We start from the raw sequence: 13390 nt of genomic DNA, 5'->3' as shown, positions 1-13390 counted from the left end.
TGAAGCCCAGAGAGGTTATTTTGGTCAGGGTCAAACGGCTAATGGGTAGTGGAATCCAGATTGGAACCAACGTTTCCCAAATTCCAAAGGCTTCTGCTCTTAACCCTCCAGAGGAAAAGGAGCGGGATGTGTGTGGAAACTGGCTGTGTTAAACGGATTCTGGGATCCAGTGCCTGTAAAACGCCTGAAAAATAAGGCGACGAAGGACTCCTTAGATCATACCCTTAACCCTTTTTTCCGTTAAGAAAGTTTAACAGCTTCTCACCATCTGGATTGACTGAAGAGCGTTATAGGAAAAGAAGGCGAGCTGGGGCCGTGGTCCCCGAGGACTCAGCTGGCGGCCAAGCGGGACTGGCGCGGCTGATCGCCAGACCTCAGGCGACCCGCCTCCGCGCGGGCGGTCAGGCCGAGGGTGCTTTGAGGTGAAGTGGTGGGTGAAGTGTGGGGCTGGAGGGCGGCGAGCGAGCGTGTGCGGGAAACGCGGGGCGCGCACCGGGAAGGAAGCAGAGATCCGGGGCCGAGAAGCCCCACGTGTAGGGAGGGCGGAAGACGCGCGCTTCTGCGTGCCTCCCGCTCAGGCCTGCAAGGATGGTTTTCCAGCTCCCGCCAGCTCTGGCGCCGCGCGACTCCTCCCATCCTCTCCCGCCTCCCGAGGCCAAACTAATGGGCGGGACGGGGGGGGGGAGGGAGAGCGGGGCGGGGCGGGGCGGGGCGCGCGGCTTGCGCGCAGGTGCAGCCCGGCGCCCGGCCCGCCTGTTCCGCTGCCGCCGCCGCCGCCGCCGCCGCCGACGTGCATTCCGCTCGGCGGAGGGGCCGGGCCTGCGCTCTCTCCTTCCTCCCCGCCTCCGGCTGCCGGTAGGATCCGTTTCCCGCTGCCGCTGGGAGCCTGTGTCATCGCCCGCCCTGAGCACGGTGAGGTTCTCAGGGAGCCTGCGGGTGCGCCCCCCGCCGCGTCTTTGACTCTCTGCCCCGTTGCTCTGAGGCCGGCGTCCCGTCTGGGCCGGGTGGCCGGCCTGGGCGGAGGGCGGCGTGGAGCGTGTGGATGAATGAGGCGCTCTCGGACTAGGCCGCGCGTCCCGGGAGCGGCCCACGCCTCACCCGGCACGCTCTGGGGAAAGCCTTTTCCGGAGGCGGGGACGGCCAGTGGCCCAGTCCAGAGGGGGAAGATGTTGGGTGGGACCTCGCTTTGGCTGGGTGGCCAGCCACTCCTTGGTAGGAGGCCAGAGGACTGGAAAGTCTCTGCTCGTGCAGCTGTGCTTCGGAGACCTGGGGTTTGGCTGGGAACAGGTGTGAGTTACGACCCTGAGAACGGAGATTCCTGGCCCTCGGGGTCAGGGATCAGAGGCTATCACTTCATGAGCAGGGCCTCAGCGTGGCCCCGGGAGGTTCAACTGGAGCCAGAAGACAGAGATAGTTTTAGTTACCAGCTTATAAAAACGTGAGGTTAGCAGTCCTCATGAGTTCAGTTTGCAGTACTAAAGTCGGCTCAATTTTGCCCGGAGAAACTTAGAGCCAGATTGTCAGGGACCGAGAAAGTTTCGACCTGTAAATAAAAAGGCTTAGTAGATCCATTTACGACTAGAAGTAACCAAAGGGTAGATTCAGGAGGTTTCTTATGAGGACTGATGAGTCGTACCTACAGTGCCAAAGGTGGAAGAGACTTGTTGGAAAGACCTTGATACCGGCGTGTGTTCATTCATGCGAATAATGGTGCTTGTGGGCGAAATGGGAAAGAACAGGTTCCAGATTGAGGGAATGGTTTGGTGGGAGGTGACTCGGTTGCTAGTGGTTCTAGAATGGATTTTCTTTGTCACTCTTACCTGTGCTCCTGCTTCCAAATGCTTTCATTCATATAACTACATGTCAGGTTAAGAAAATGTTTTGTGAACAGTCTGGGTGGAAGATTGGCAGCTAAATTTTATTTTTGATTTCTGGTGCCACATATTTTTAGATCAGTTTTCCAGGACTTCTCAGGAGTGACTGCTTTGACAACTATCAGAATCAGATCTGTTAACAGAACTTTTTTGTTTTCATTTTTGTTGAAAAATAAAGTGTGTCAGTTTTAGATTGATATATACAGTACGCTGTATTCTTAATCTATTATTCAGTAATATATTGTGTGTGATGAAATGTGTTTTTGGTCAATGGGGACAGTAAAAAGTTTTGTTCATATGTATGTTTGTTTTGACATTTCAGATGCCCCCCAAAAAGGGAGGTGATGGAATTAAACCACCCCCAATCATTGGAAGATTTGGAACTTCCTTGAAAATTGGTATTGTTGGGTTGCCAAATGTTGGGTAGGTGAATGTTGGGCTTTTCTCATTTTCGTTTTGTAAATACTTTGGGTCTTGTTGAAGAAATGGGAACTCATGAGGTAATAAAAATTTAAATTGAAGAAAAGAGGCTAGGAAGCTGGACTATTAATATGTTGCAAAACAAGGTTTTCATTTACACTTATCTTATTTTTGGTTTTCTACACAGATACTGGGTTGAAACTTGAGTTACTTATATTGTTTGTTTTGCTAAACTGGGAGGAAGAAGCAGTGGGAGTTTAAACATCAAGTTGAACCAGATCAGCTCTGGTTCACCAGAAACACTGTTGGGAGATACACAGTATTGAATTTATGAGGAATTAGAGTAGTTTAAATTAGATTTTCATGCTGGTTGGCTCCTTAGGGTACTTAGGCTGGCTATCAGAGGCCATGCAGTAGGATACTTTAGGAAATAGTTTTAAAAGCCCCATTATAAATTTGATTAGATTTTTGGGAGATCAGGGATCAGATGGCTGAATTTTTACTAGAAAAGAAGGTGACAAGTTTGAACTTAATATTGGAAGTTGTGCGCTAAAAGGGTATCTGTTATCTGTTATAAAGTGGCTAAATCTGAAAGTTGTGAGAATAAAATTTTGAGTTTTGTAATGTTTAACATTAAAGAGAATTATTACTGCAAATAAGACTAATTAGGAAATATTTGTGGGGTTTATTATATAATCTGTACACATGCAACTTAGTTGTTCAAAGTCTACTTTTTTCATTATTTGCCCTTCTATTTTAATACCTTTTACTAACATTAAAATGTAAAATGTCTCAGAAGTGATTAGGGTGTACTAAGGAGTAACAGATCCAATATGGATTTATTAAGGTGACGGAAAGTATTTTGGAATGTGCTTTAGGCTTTTAGATTGGTGGCAGGTAGGACAACCATGTTCTTTCATGTGTTCCTAGGAGCCCCTGTCATAGAGATTGCTTAGTGAATGGAGCATGGTGTGACCAAGTAAGGCAGTTCTGAAATTCTTGTAATGTAAAACATGACAAGTGGGGCTGTCCTAATTTCAGTCTGGAGCTGGAGAGGTTTGCATTTTGAGGGGGTTTCCTGCTGTGATATAGGCTGCTTGCAAAGTAAGACTAAATAGAGAGTGGGAATATAAGCAAAACAAATAATTAAGCAAAGTACTGTAGGGTGCTGTCAATAAACTTGAAAGCAAGATATGATCGTTATGTATGTTGTGAACTTTATTGCGTTAGTAAGCAAGACATAGTTTATAGATATTAACATACTTCTCTCATTCTAGAATCATTGCAGTCAATGCAGCTTGACTTTAAATGGGACTGCTTTAAAATGGGCCATCTTAAAAAGTGTTTCCTGTATGAGTTTTTTAGCATAGAGCATAATAAAGTCAATATATATGAAAATAAGCTAGAATATTTTATTATCCAGTGTAAATGTGCTATTTATGCTTTTAAATTAAAAACTCCTCCCACTTTCCCCCAGTTTTATTGATGTATACTTTATAAACAGTAAAATTCACTCATTTTAATAATGTGCAGTTCAGTGAGTTTTGGCAAGTGTGTTTGGTTATGAACAGTCCTTTTTTTAGAATGATCTTACATTGCCTAACTGTATCAGGTAGGGTTCTTCGTAAGCAAAACAAATTCTTGCTGTTTTAAGTAAGAAAAAGAGGCTTATTGGAAGGAGAGCATTGAAGGACAAGCTGAACAGCCAGGCCTCAGGAAGGACAGGAGCCTGGGTAGTGCTGGCAGAGACGGGTCCACGTGGACCTCAGCCATATGAACTGAACTTCTGGGTGTTTCTCATCACCTGCTGCCTCTCCAGTGATATAGATTCCTGTGTAAGGAAATCTGACTGGGCATGTCTACCTCGGGATAGGCCCACAAGAAATGGATTGGGGAGAGGGGACAGTTCTCTGAAGGATGGCCTGCTGATCAAAAATAGACATTTAGTGCTGAAACCATCTAAAGAATCTCTTGCTTTTTAGAGAACTGGATGAATAAGAAGGTTTGCTGATTACCTAGAAACATAGAGGGATATTTATAGCTAACAATAGTTGATATTTATTTGAACACTTATTTAGTTTATGCCTATCGCTATTCTGAACACTTTATATGTATTATCTAATTTAATCAATGTTTAACATCCCTGCCCCCTTCTCATTAGAATTTAAATTCCGTAAAGGCAAGGATTGTCTTGTTCTTGTTTATTGTTATATTTCTAGCACCTAGACTGGTGTTAGGAACTCAGTAGGCACTCAGTAATTATCTGTGAATGGATAGTTTTTCTGCCCTTGATGCCATGTGTAGGTTTAATGATAAGGAGGCACGTTTTGATGGCCACTTTTAATGAAGTGAAGTAGAAAGAATACTAAAACAAGAGTATGAAGACTTGATTTCTAGATTTGTTCTGCTTTTTCTTACCTGAGTGACTCTATAAATTAGCTTCTCTTAGGCCAGTATATTATTGTGGGTGAGAGGCTTGGAGGCTGTTGAGGGAAACTACTTTTTCTTTTTAAAGATTTTTTTTTTTAGAGCAGTATTAGGTTCACAGTAGAATTGAGGGAAGGGTACAGAGATTTCCCATATATCCTCTGCCCTTATACATGCATATCTTTCCCTATTATCAACATCCCGCACCAGAGTGGTACATTTGTTACCATTGATGAACCTCATTGACAACATCACCCAATGTTCATAGTTTACCTTAGGGTACACTCTTGGTGTTTTACCTTCTATGGATTTGGACAAATGTATAAAGACCTTTGTCCACCACTATAGTATCATAGAGAGTTGATTCACTGCCCTAAAAATCCTCTGTGCTCTGCCTATTCACGTACCCTCCCCAACCACTAATCTTTTTACTCTCTCCCTACTTTGGTCTTTTTTAGAATGTATTTGGAATTGTACAGTATGTAGCCTTTTCAGATTGGCTTCTTTTACTTAGTAATATGCATTTAAGTGTCCTCCATGTCTTTTCCTGGCTTAAATAGCTCGTTTCTTTTTAGCGCTGAATAATATTTCATTGTCTGGATGTACCATAGTTTATTTATCCATTCACTGACTGAAGGACATCTTGGTTGCTTCCAAGTTTTGGCAGTTATGAATAAAACTACTTGCTATATAGCCAAATAAATAATTATTTTAAAAATTCGTTAAAAAAAACCTACCTGCTATAAACATCCATGTGTAGGTTTTTGTGTGGACATAAATTTTCAGCTTGTTTGGATAAATACCAAGAAGCATGATTGCTGGATTGTATGGTAAGAGTATGTTTAGTTTTATAAGAAGCTTCTGAAGTGGCTGTACCATTTTATATTTCCACCAGCAATGAATGAGAGTTCCTGTTGCACCATATGGTGGCCAGCATTTGGTGTTGTTTTCAGTGTTCTGGATTTTGGCCATTCTAATAGCTGTGTAGTGGTATTCCATTATTTTAATTTGCATTTCCCTGATGACATATAATGTGAAGCATCTTTTCTTATACTCATTTACCATCTGTATATCTTCTATGGTGAGATGTGTGTTAAGGCCTTTGGCCCATTTTTTAATCGGGTTGTTTGTTTTCTTATTGTTGAATTTTAACAATTCTTTGTATATTTTGGATAACTGTCCTTTATCAGGTGTATCTTTTGCAAATAATTTCTCCCAGTCTGTGGCTTGTCTTCTCATTCTTTTGATGTTTCTTTCACAGAGCAGAGGTTTTTCATTTCAATGAAGTCTACCTTATTATTATTTCTTTCATGGATCATGCCTTTGGTGTTGTATCTAAAAAGTCATTGCCATACCCCCAGATCATCTAGGTTTTTTTCTGTCTCCTAGGAGTTTTATAGTTTTACATTTTCATTTAGATCTGTGATTCATTTGAGTTAATTTTTGTGAAGGGTGTAAGGTCTGTATCTAGATTCTTCTTTTTGGCATGTGGATGTCCAGTTGTTCCAGCACCATTTTTTGAAACGACTATCTTTGCTCCATCGTATTGCCTGTGCTTGAGAAACTACATTTTGATATTTTGTCATGGGACGGCTCTTCTTGTTGCTACCACTGCATGAGATGCGATTAGTTTCAGTTGAAGGTGTCAGAAAACCCCAAATAACTACGGCTTAAACAGAAGTTTCTTTTTTATGTAAAAGTGTAAATTTTGCAGTCATAGATTGGTATATATATATATATATTTTTTTTTTTTTTGCGGTACGCGGGCCTCTCACTGTTGTGGCCTCTCCCGTTGCGGAGCACAGGCTCCGGACGCGCAGGCTCAGCGGCCATGGCTTACGGGCCCAGCCGCTCCGCGGCATGTGGGATCTTCCCGGACCAGGGCACGAACCCGTGTCCCCTGCATCAGCAGGCGGATTCTCAACCACTGCGCCACCAGGGAAGCCCCATAGATTGGTATATTGACCTTGCTTTATGAAATCTTAGAAATCCCAGCTCCTTGCACCTCATGCCTCAGCAATCCCAAGGGAATGGCCTTTCATTCTCATGGACCAAAGTGTTGTGAATTCCAGACAGCTGGTTGCCCGAGGGGTGAAAGGACCAAACAACTTGCCCTGCGGTCTAAGAGGGATTTTTTTTTTCCTGTAAGCTGCCACACCATACTTCTGATAACATTCCTTTGTCCAGATATAGTCATAAGAATTTACTTTCAAGGAAGGCTAGGATATGTAGTCTTTATTTTGATGGACATATGTTCAGTTAAAAATTGTGTTACTCTGAAAGGAGGAGAGAATGAATATTGGGGGACAACTGTATACTCTGTTCCATTACTCAGCAACTGCCTCAGGAGAGTATTTGTCTTGCTTAGTTGATACTTCTGGCAATGTCCTTTGGTTGTTCCTACAGCTTGCCTTTTCCCAATTTGCCGGAGTCCAACCACAAAGCTATGTACTGTTGTTGAGGAAAACATTGTAGGAAATGCTTTAAAAAAAAAATCACAGGGTAATTATGTTCAGTGTTTTAGTTATCTCTTTTTATGTAGGAAACCACTCCAAAAGTTTGTGGTTTAAAACAATAAATATTTATAATAATATTTCTCATGATTCTGTAGGTTAGCTGGGTGAGTCTCCTGCTGGTCTCACTTGAGATCCTTCATGTGGCTGCATTCAGCTGGTTGCTAGTGAGGGTTGGAAGGTCCAAGATGGCCATACCCACAGGGCAGGGGCCTTATCAGGGTTGGCTGGAAGTCTAGGGCATTTCTATCTTCCCTTACTTGGCTTCTTTCTCTCCAAGTGGTCTCCAGCCCAAACTTTTTTATAGCATGGTGGCTGACTCCCAAGAGAGTGAAAATATGCCAGTGGTACAGAACGCTTCCACCTATTTCTTTTAGTCAAAGCAGGTCGTGACACCAGCCCAGAGACAAGGAGGGAAGGGAAATAGACAGCCTTGAGGGGAGGAGTGGAAAGGAACATGTGGCCATCTTTAATCCATTGCATTCTACTATTTACCTATTTTCCTAATATAGTTTTGTATGACACCCATTTGTTCCCTGGAGAAGTCTTCCTGGCTCATTCTTAGCTTGTTCTTACTGAAGAGGCTCCATTCTTTTTTTTTTTTTTTTTTTTTGCGGTATGCGGGCCTCTCACTGTAGTGGCCTCTCCTGTTGCGGAGCACAGGCTCCGGATGCGCAGGCCCAGCAGCCATGCCTCACGGGCCTAGCCGCTCCACGCATGTGGGATCTTCCCGGACTGGGGCATGAACCCGTGTCTCCTGCATCGGAAGGGGGACTCTCAACCACTGCGCCACCAGGGAAGCCCGAGGCTCCATTCTTGATTGCTTCGAGAAACTCACTGGAGGAAGATTAATCTCTAGGTGCTCAATTAATAATGCTCTTTTTAATGCATATATTTATTTTTCATGCTGGCCAAATTTTTTTTCCAATATTTGATTATAAAAAATTTCACGTACAGAAAAGCCACTCACTTTTTATACAGAATAGTGTTTATTATATATACATTATATATAAGAAACAATAGCAATTATGTATATTCTATTCTTGGGATAGATTATATTTTTCTTTTATAATTTTAAAGTCTTAATAGTATCTTCCACTTACTACTATTAATAATTTGTTTTTTGCAGATTGCTTGCATGAACTAGGTTGAAATTGATGTGGAAATGAAGGTACAGCGTGGTACAGATTGTGTATTTTAACTCTTTTGTAGGTCATTTAAGGCCTTTTAAAAATGTTTGCTTTTGACAAAAACTATAGCGAAAGGCAATAATGATCTGATTGCCAAAGCTGGTACTCATTTTTTGTCCTTAACTTACTTAACCTCTCTGCCCTATTTGGCACTGTTAGTAACTCCCCACCTCTTTCAACTCTTCCTTCAGTCTTTCGTGCTTGCTACACTTCCTGTGTTTGCGCTCTATATTAGGTTTCTGTCCTTGGCTGTCTTCTCTTTTATACTTTCTCCCTGGGCAGTCTCATCCTCTCCTGATTTTAATCATCTGTTGGCTTCTCTTTTCTAAATTTATATGTCCTGCTCAGGTTGCATCTGAGTTCCAGATTCATATATCTAACTAACTGCCCTGAATATCTCCAGTTAAATGTCTACACCCAACACGTCTAAAACTGAGCTCATTGCCTCTTGCATTCCCTATCTTGGTTAATACTACTGCTTTCCACCCAGATGCTTGAGAGATTTATCTTTGCATCCTTTCCCCTCAGCTGTATTTTTCAGTAGGGCACCAAACCTGGTACCTGAATATCTCTCCGATCTATTTTCTTCACATCTTTTTGCCACTCATTTCTTACTTGAATTATTCCAGAGGCTTCTTAAGTGGGCTTTCTGTCAGGGCATTATCTATAGTAAATCTTTTTTTCTTTTGTCCCCGTGTTTCTTTGTTTTTGTTTTTTAAATTGAGGTATAGCATACACAGTAAAATGCGAAAACTTTAAATGTACATATCAAATTTTTACATTTTAATTCACCCATGTAACCAGTACCCACATCAAGATCTAGAACAAATCCAGTGCCACAAAAGACTTCCTTGTACCCCTTCCCAGTTGGTACTATCCTTCCTAGGATAACCATATTCCAACTTCTATTACCACATTGATTAGTTTTCCTGATACAGATGGAATCACACATTATGCACTCTTTTTTTTTTTTTTTTTTTTTTTTGTGGTACGTGGCCCTCTCACTGCTGTGGCCTCTCCCGCTGCGGAGCACAGGCTCCGGACGCACAGGCTCAGCGGCCATGGCTCACAGGCCCAGCTGCTCCGCGGCACATGGGATCCTCCCGGACCGGGGCACGAACCTGTGTCCCCTGCGTTGGCAGGCGGACTCTCAACCACTGCGCCACCAGGAAGCCCTTATGCACTCTTTATATCTTTTACAAGTCAACATTATGCCTGAGAGAATATACACTATATTTACCCATTTTGCTATTGATGGGCATTTGGGTTGTTTCCTTTTTTTGCCTATTATGAATAGACCTGCTTTGAACATTCATGTACATGTCTTTTGGTGGGTAGATCTAAGAACTCATTTCTGTTGGGTGAATGGATACACTTACCCCACTCACCCTATCCCCCGAACTCCCCACCTCTAGGAGTTAAATAGCTTTAGATACTGCCACATAATTTTCCAAAGTGGTTATTCTAATTTATAGGGCTGGTATTGTAAAAAAGAGTTCTAATTTCTCTTCATCCTCACTAGCACTTGGTATTATCATTCTTTTTCATTTTGGCTGTACTTGTGTGTAGTATCATGATCGTTTTGCATACCTGTGATAGCTAATGATTTTGAACATCTTTTAATATGTTTACTGGACATCTTTTGTGAAGGATTTTTTTTCTTTTTAGTAATGATTAGGTGTTTTTTAATTCTGGATATGGGTTCCATGTTGGATATGCAATTAGAACTACCTCTTCCTAGTCTGTGTGACTTTTTGCTTGAGTAAATAAAAATTGTTTTTGAAGTAGTTTCACAATTAAAAAATTTCACACTTGCAAAGCTAGTTAAAAATATTCCTATATGAGGTCTGCTTACATTCCCCAAATGTTAACATAGTACAGTTATAAAAATCAGGAAATTAGCATTGATTTACCAGTTGTCTCACTAATGTCCATTTTCTGGTCCAGGATCTAATCCAGGATTACGTATATGTTGCATTTAATTGTTGCTGTGTCCTTAGTTTCCTTTAACCTAGAACAGTTTCTCACTTTGTCTTTCATGTCCTTGACACTTTTGAGGAGTGCTGACCACTTATGGTGGGCTCTTAAACCTTGGGGTTTATCTAATATTTCCTTGTGATTAAATTCAAATTATGCATTTTTGGATGCAGAAGTGACATGTGCTTCTTAGTACATTATATCGGGAAGCATGCAATGTTTATTTGTCCTGTTACTAGTGATTTTAACTTTGATCACTTATCTAAGGAGGTGTCTGACAAATTTCTTCACTGAAAAGTTTACTATATTTTCCATTGCAATTAATAAATATATCTTTTAGGGAGATACTTTGAAATTATGTAAATATTGTGTTTCTCATACTTTTGCCCCCCAGTTTTGGCGTGTATTAATGATTCTTGTTTGAAATAGTTATTATTGTGGTGTTTACCAAAGGGAGATTTAAATAAAAATTTCTGTTGGTCTTCTACATTTATAGAGGAAACAATTTATAGAAGGAACAATGGAAATTCTATTGTTTAGAATTCTATTGTTTAGAATTCTGTTGTAAAGAAGAACCCCCCATTTTCTCATGTAAATTACTTATAATTTGTTTATATCAGGATCAGTTTTGACTTTGTTGGCTATAATGCGTTACTGTTATTTATTTTGTTGCTCAAATTGCCCATATTTGGCCATCAGGAGCCTTCCTGTTCACTCCTATTACTTTTGACGTGTCCTCTATTTTTTGAGTATTTTCTAGTTTCTAGCTCCACATTATGTTCCAGGCTTATTTGTACTTTCTCTATCCCAGCTTTGTAATAAACAAATTTTTCTGTTGACGTATGTTTTCATCTCTCTTGGGTGTATACTTAGGAGTGGAATTTCTGGGTTGTATGTAAGCGTATATTTAACTATTTGAGGAGCTGCCAAACTTTTCTAAAGCGAGTGTGTCATTCTGTGTTCTTACCAGCAATGTATGTGGGTTCTACTTTCTTCACATTCTCACCAATGCTTGTTATTATCTTCATTAAACATTTTTTAAATTGAGGTTTAGTTGATTTACAGTATTATAGTAGTTTCAGGTGTGCAACATAGTGATTCAAAATTTTTATAGATTATACTTCATTTATAGTTATTATAAAATATTGGCTATATCCCTTTTGTTGTACGATATATCCTTGTAGCTTATTTATTTTATACATATTAGTTTGTACCTCTTACTCCCCTACCCGTATCTTGCCACTACCCCCTTTCCCTGTCCTGATAACCACTATTTTGTTCTCTGTATCTTCATTTCGATTTCATTTTATTTCAGATATTTTATTTTTTATACAATAGTTCTGTCTGGATAGTAGTTTTCATATATTTTCATTCCTCATTTTCTTCACCTGTGAGTCTATTTATTTTTTGTTATATTCACTGGTTTGTTTTGTTTTTTAGATTCCACATATAAGTGATAACATACAGTATTTGTCTTTCTCTGCCTGACTTATTTCACTAAGCATAATACCCTCCAGGTCCAGCCACATTGTTGCAAATGACAGAATTTCTTTCTTTCTTTCTTTTTTAATGGCTGAGTAGTATTCCGGTGTGTGTGTGTGTGTGTGTGTGTGTGTGTGTGTGTGTGTATCTGATGTTATCTTTATCCCTTTATCTGTAGTGATAACATACAGTATTTGTCTTTCTCTGCCTGACTTATTTCACTAAGCATAATACCCTCCAGGTCCAGCCACATTGTTGCAAATGACAGAATTTCTTTCTTTCTTTCTTTTTTAATGGCTGAGTAGTATTCCGGTGTGTGTGTGTGTGTGTGTGTGTGTGTGTGTGTGTGTGTATCTGATGTTATCTTTATCCCTTTATCTGTTCATGGACACTTAGTTTGCTTCCATATCTTCGCTATTGTAAATAATGGTGCTATGAACACTGGGGTGTATGTATCTTTTAGATTAGTGTTTTCATTTTCTTTGGATATGTACCCAAGAAGTGGAATTGCTGGATCATATGGTAGTTCTACTTTTAGTTTTTTGAGGAACCTGCATGCTGTTTTCCACAGTGGTTGCAGCAATTTATGTTCCCACCAACAGTGTACAGGGTTCCTTTTTCTCCACATCCTAGCCAATATTTGTTATTTGTGGTCTCTGATTGTTATCATCTTTTTAATTATAGCAAAGGTGTGAAGTGGTATCTCATTTTGGTTTTGAATTGCATTTCCTTGATGCCTAATAATATTGAGCATCTTTTCATGTGCTTATTATGCCTTCATTTTGGAAAGATTTTCATTGGGAATTCCAGGAACAGTTTTTCTTTCAGCACATTGAAGGTATCTTCCATTTTTTTCTAGCTTTCTAACGAGAAGTCTGTTGTCGTTATTATCTTGGCTTCTTTGTACATAATGTGTTGGTTTTTTTTTTTTTTTTCCTATAGCTTTCTTAAAAATTTTCTCTTTACTACTGGTTTTCAGAAATTTGATTTTCATATGCATTGATGTGGTTTTCCTTATGCTTCTTTTGCTTGGGGTCTGTTGAGATTTTAGACTTGTGAGTTTATGATTTTCATTAAATTTGTAAAATATTTGGCCAGAGCATTTCTTCAAATGCTCTTGTCTCCCCCTCTCCTCCTTTCCCTTCCGCTCCTTCTGAGACTTTTATTACATATGGGTTAGTCCTCTAGGTAATATTCTACTGAAGCTCTGGTTATTTTTTTGTCCAATTTTTTTCCCTGTGCTTCAATTGATAGCTGCTATTGTTCTGTCTTCATGTTCACTGATCTTTTCTGCAGTGTCTAATCTACAGTTAGTCACATCCAGTGTGTTTCATTTCAATTCAATTTTTTCATATACTGTATTTTTATATAATAGTTCTGTCTGGATGGTTTTCATATTTTCACTTAATGCCTCATTATCTTCATATTTACCTTTATATCCTTCAGAAATTTTTTTTTTTTTTTTTTTTTTTTTTTTTTTTTGCGGTACGCGGGCCTCACACTGCCG

General features: G+C 40.2%; 1 protein-coding gene across 1 annotated transcript in view; it reads left to right on the top strand.

The window, feature by feature from the left end:
• Positions 1-770: 770 nt before the first annotated feature.
• Positions 771-13390, top strand: part of OLA1 (Obg like ATPase 1) — a 192556-nt gene continuing 179936 nt past the window's right edge. The window contains exons 1-2 of the mRNA XM_024122194.3: positions 771-912; positions 2197-2297. Coding sequence (XP_023977962.1) covers positions 2197-2297 — 101 coding nt within the window. The 5' untranslated portion in view covers positions 771-912. The remainder of the gene's footprint in view (positions 913-2196; positions 2298-13390) is intronic.

This window comes from Physeter macrocephalus, chromosome 2 (assembly GCF_002837175.3).
Source record: "Physeter macrocephalus isolate SW-GA chromosome 2, ASM283717v5, whole genome shotgun sequence".
Lineage (NCBI taxonomy): Eukaryota > Metazoa > Chordata > Mammalia > Artiodactyla > Physeteridae > Physeter > Physeter macrocephalus.
Note: the sequence above shows the minus strand (reverse complement) of the source record. Positions and strands in the feature narration are given on the sequence as shown.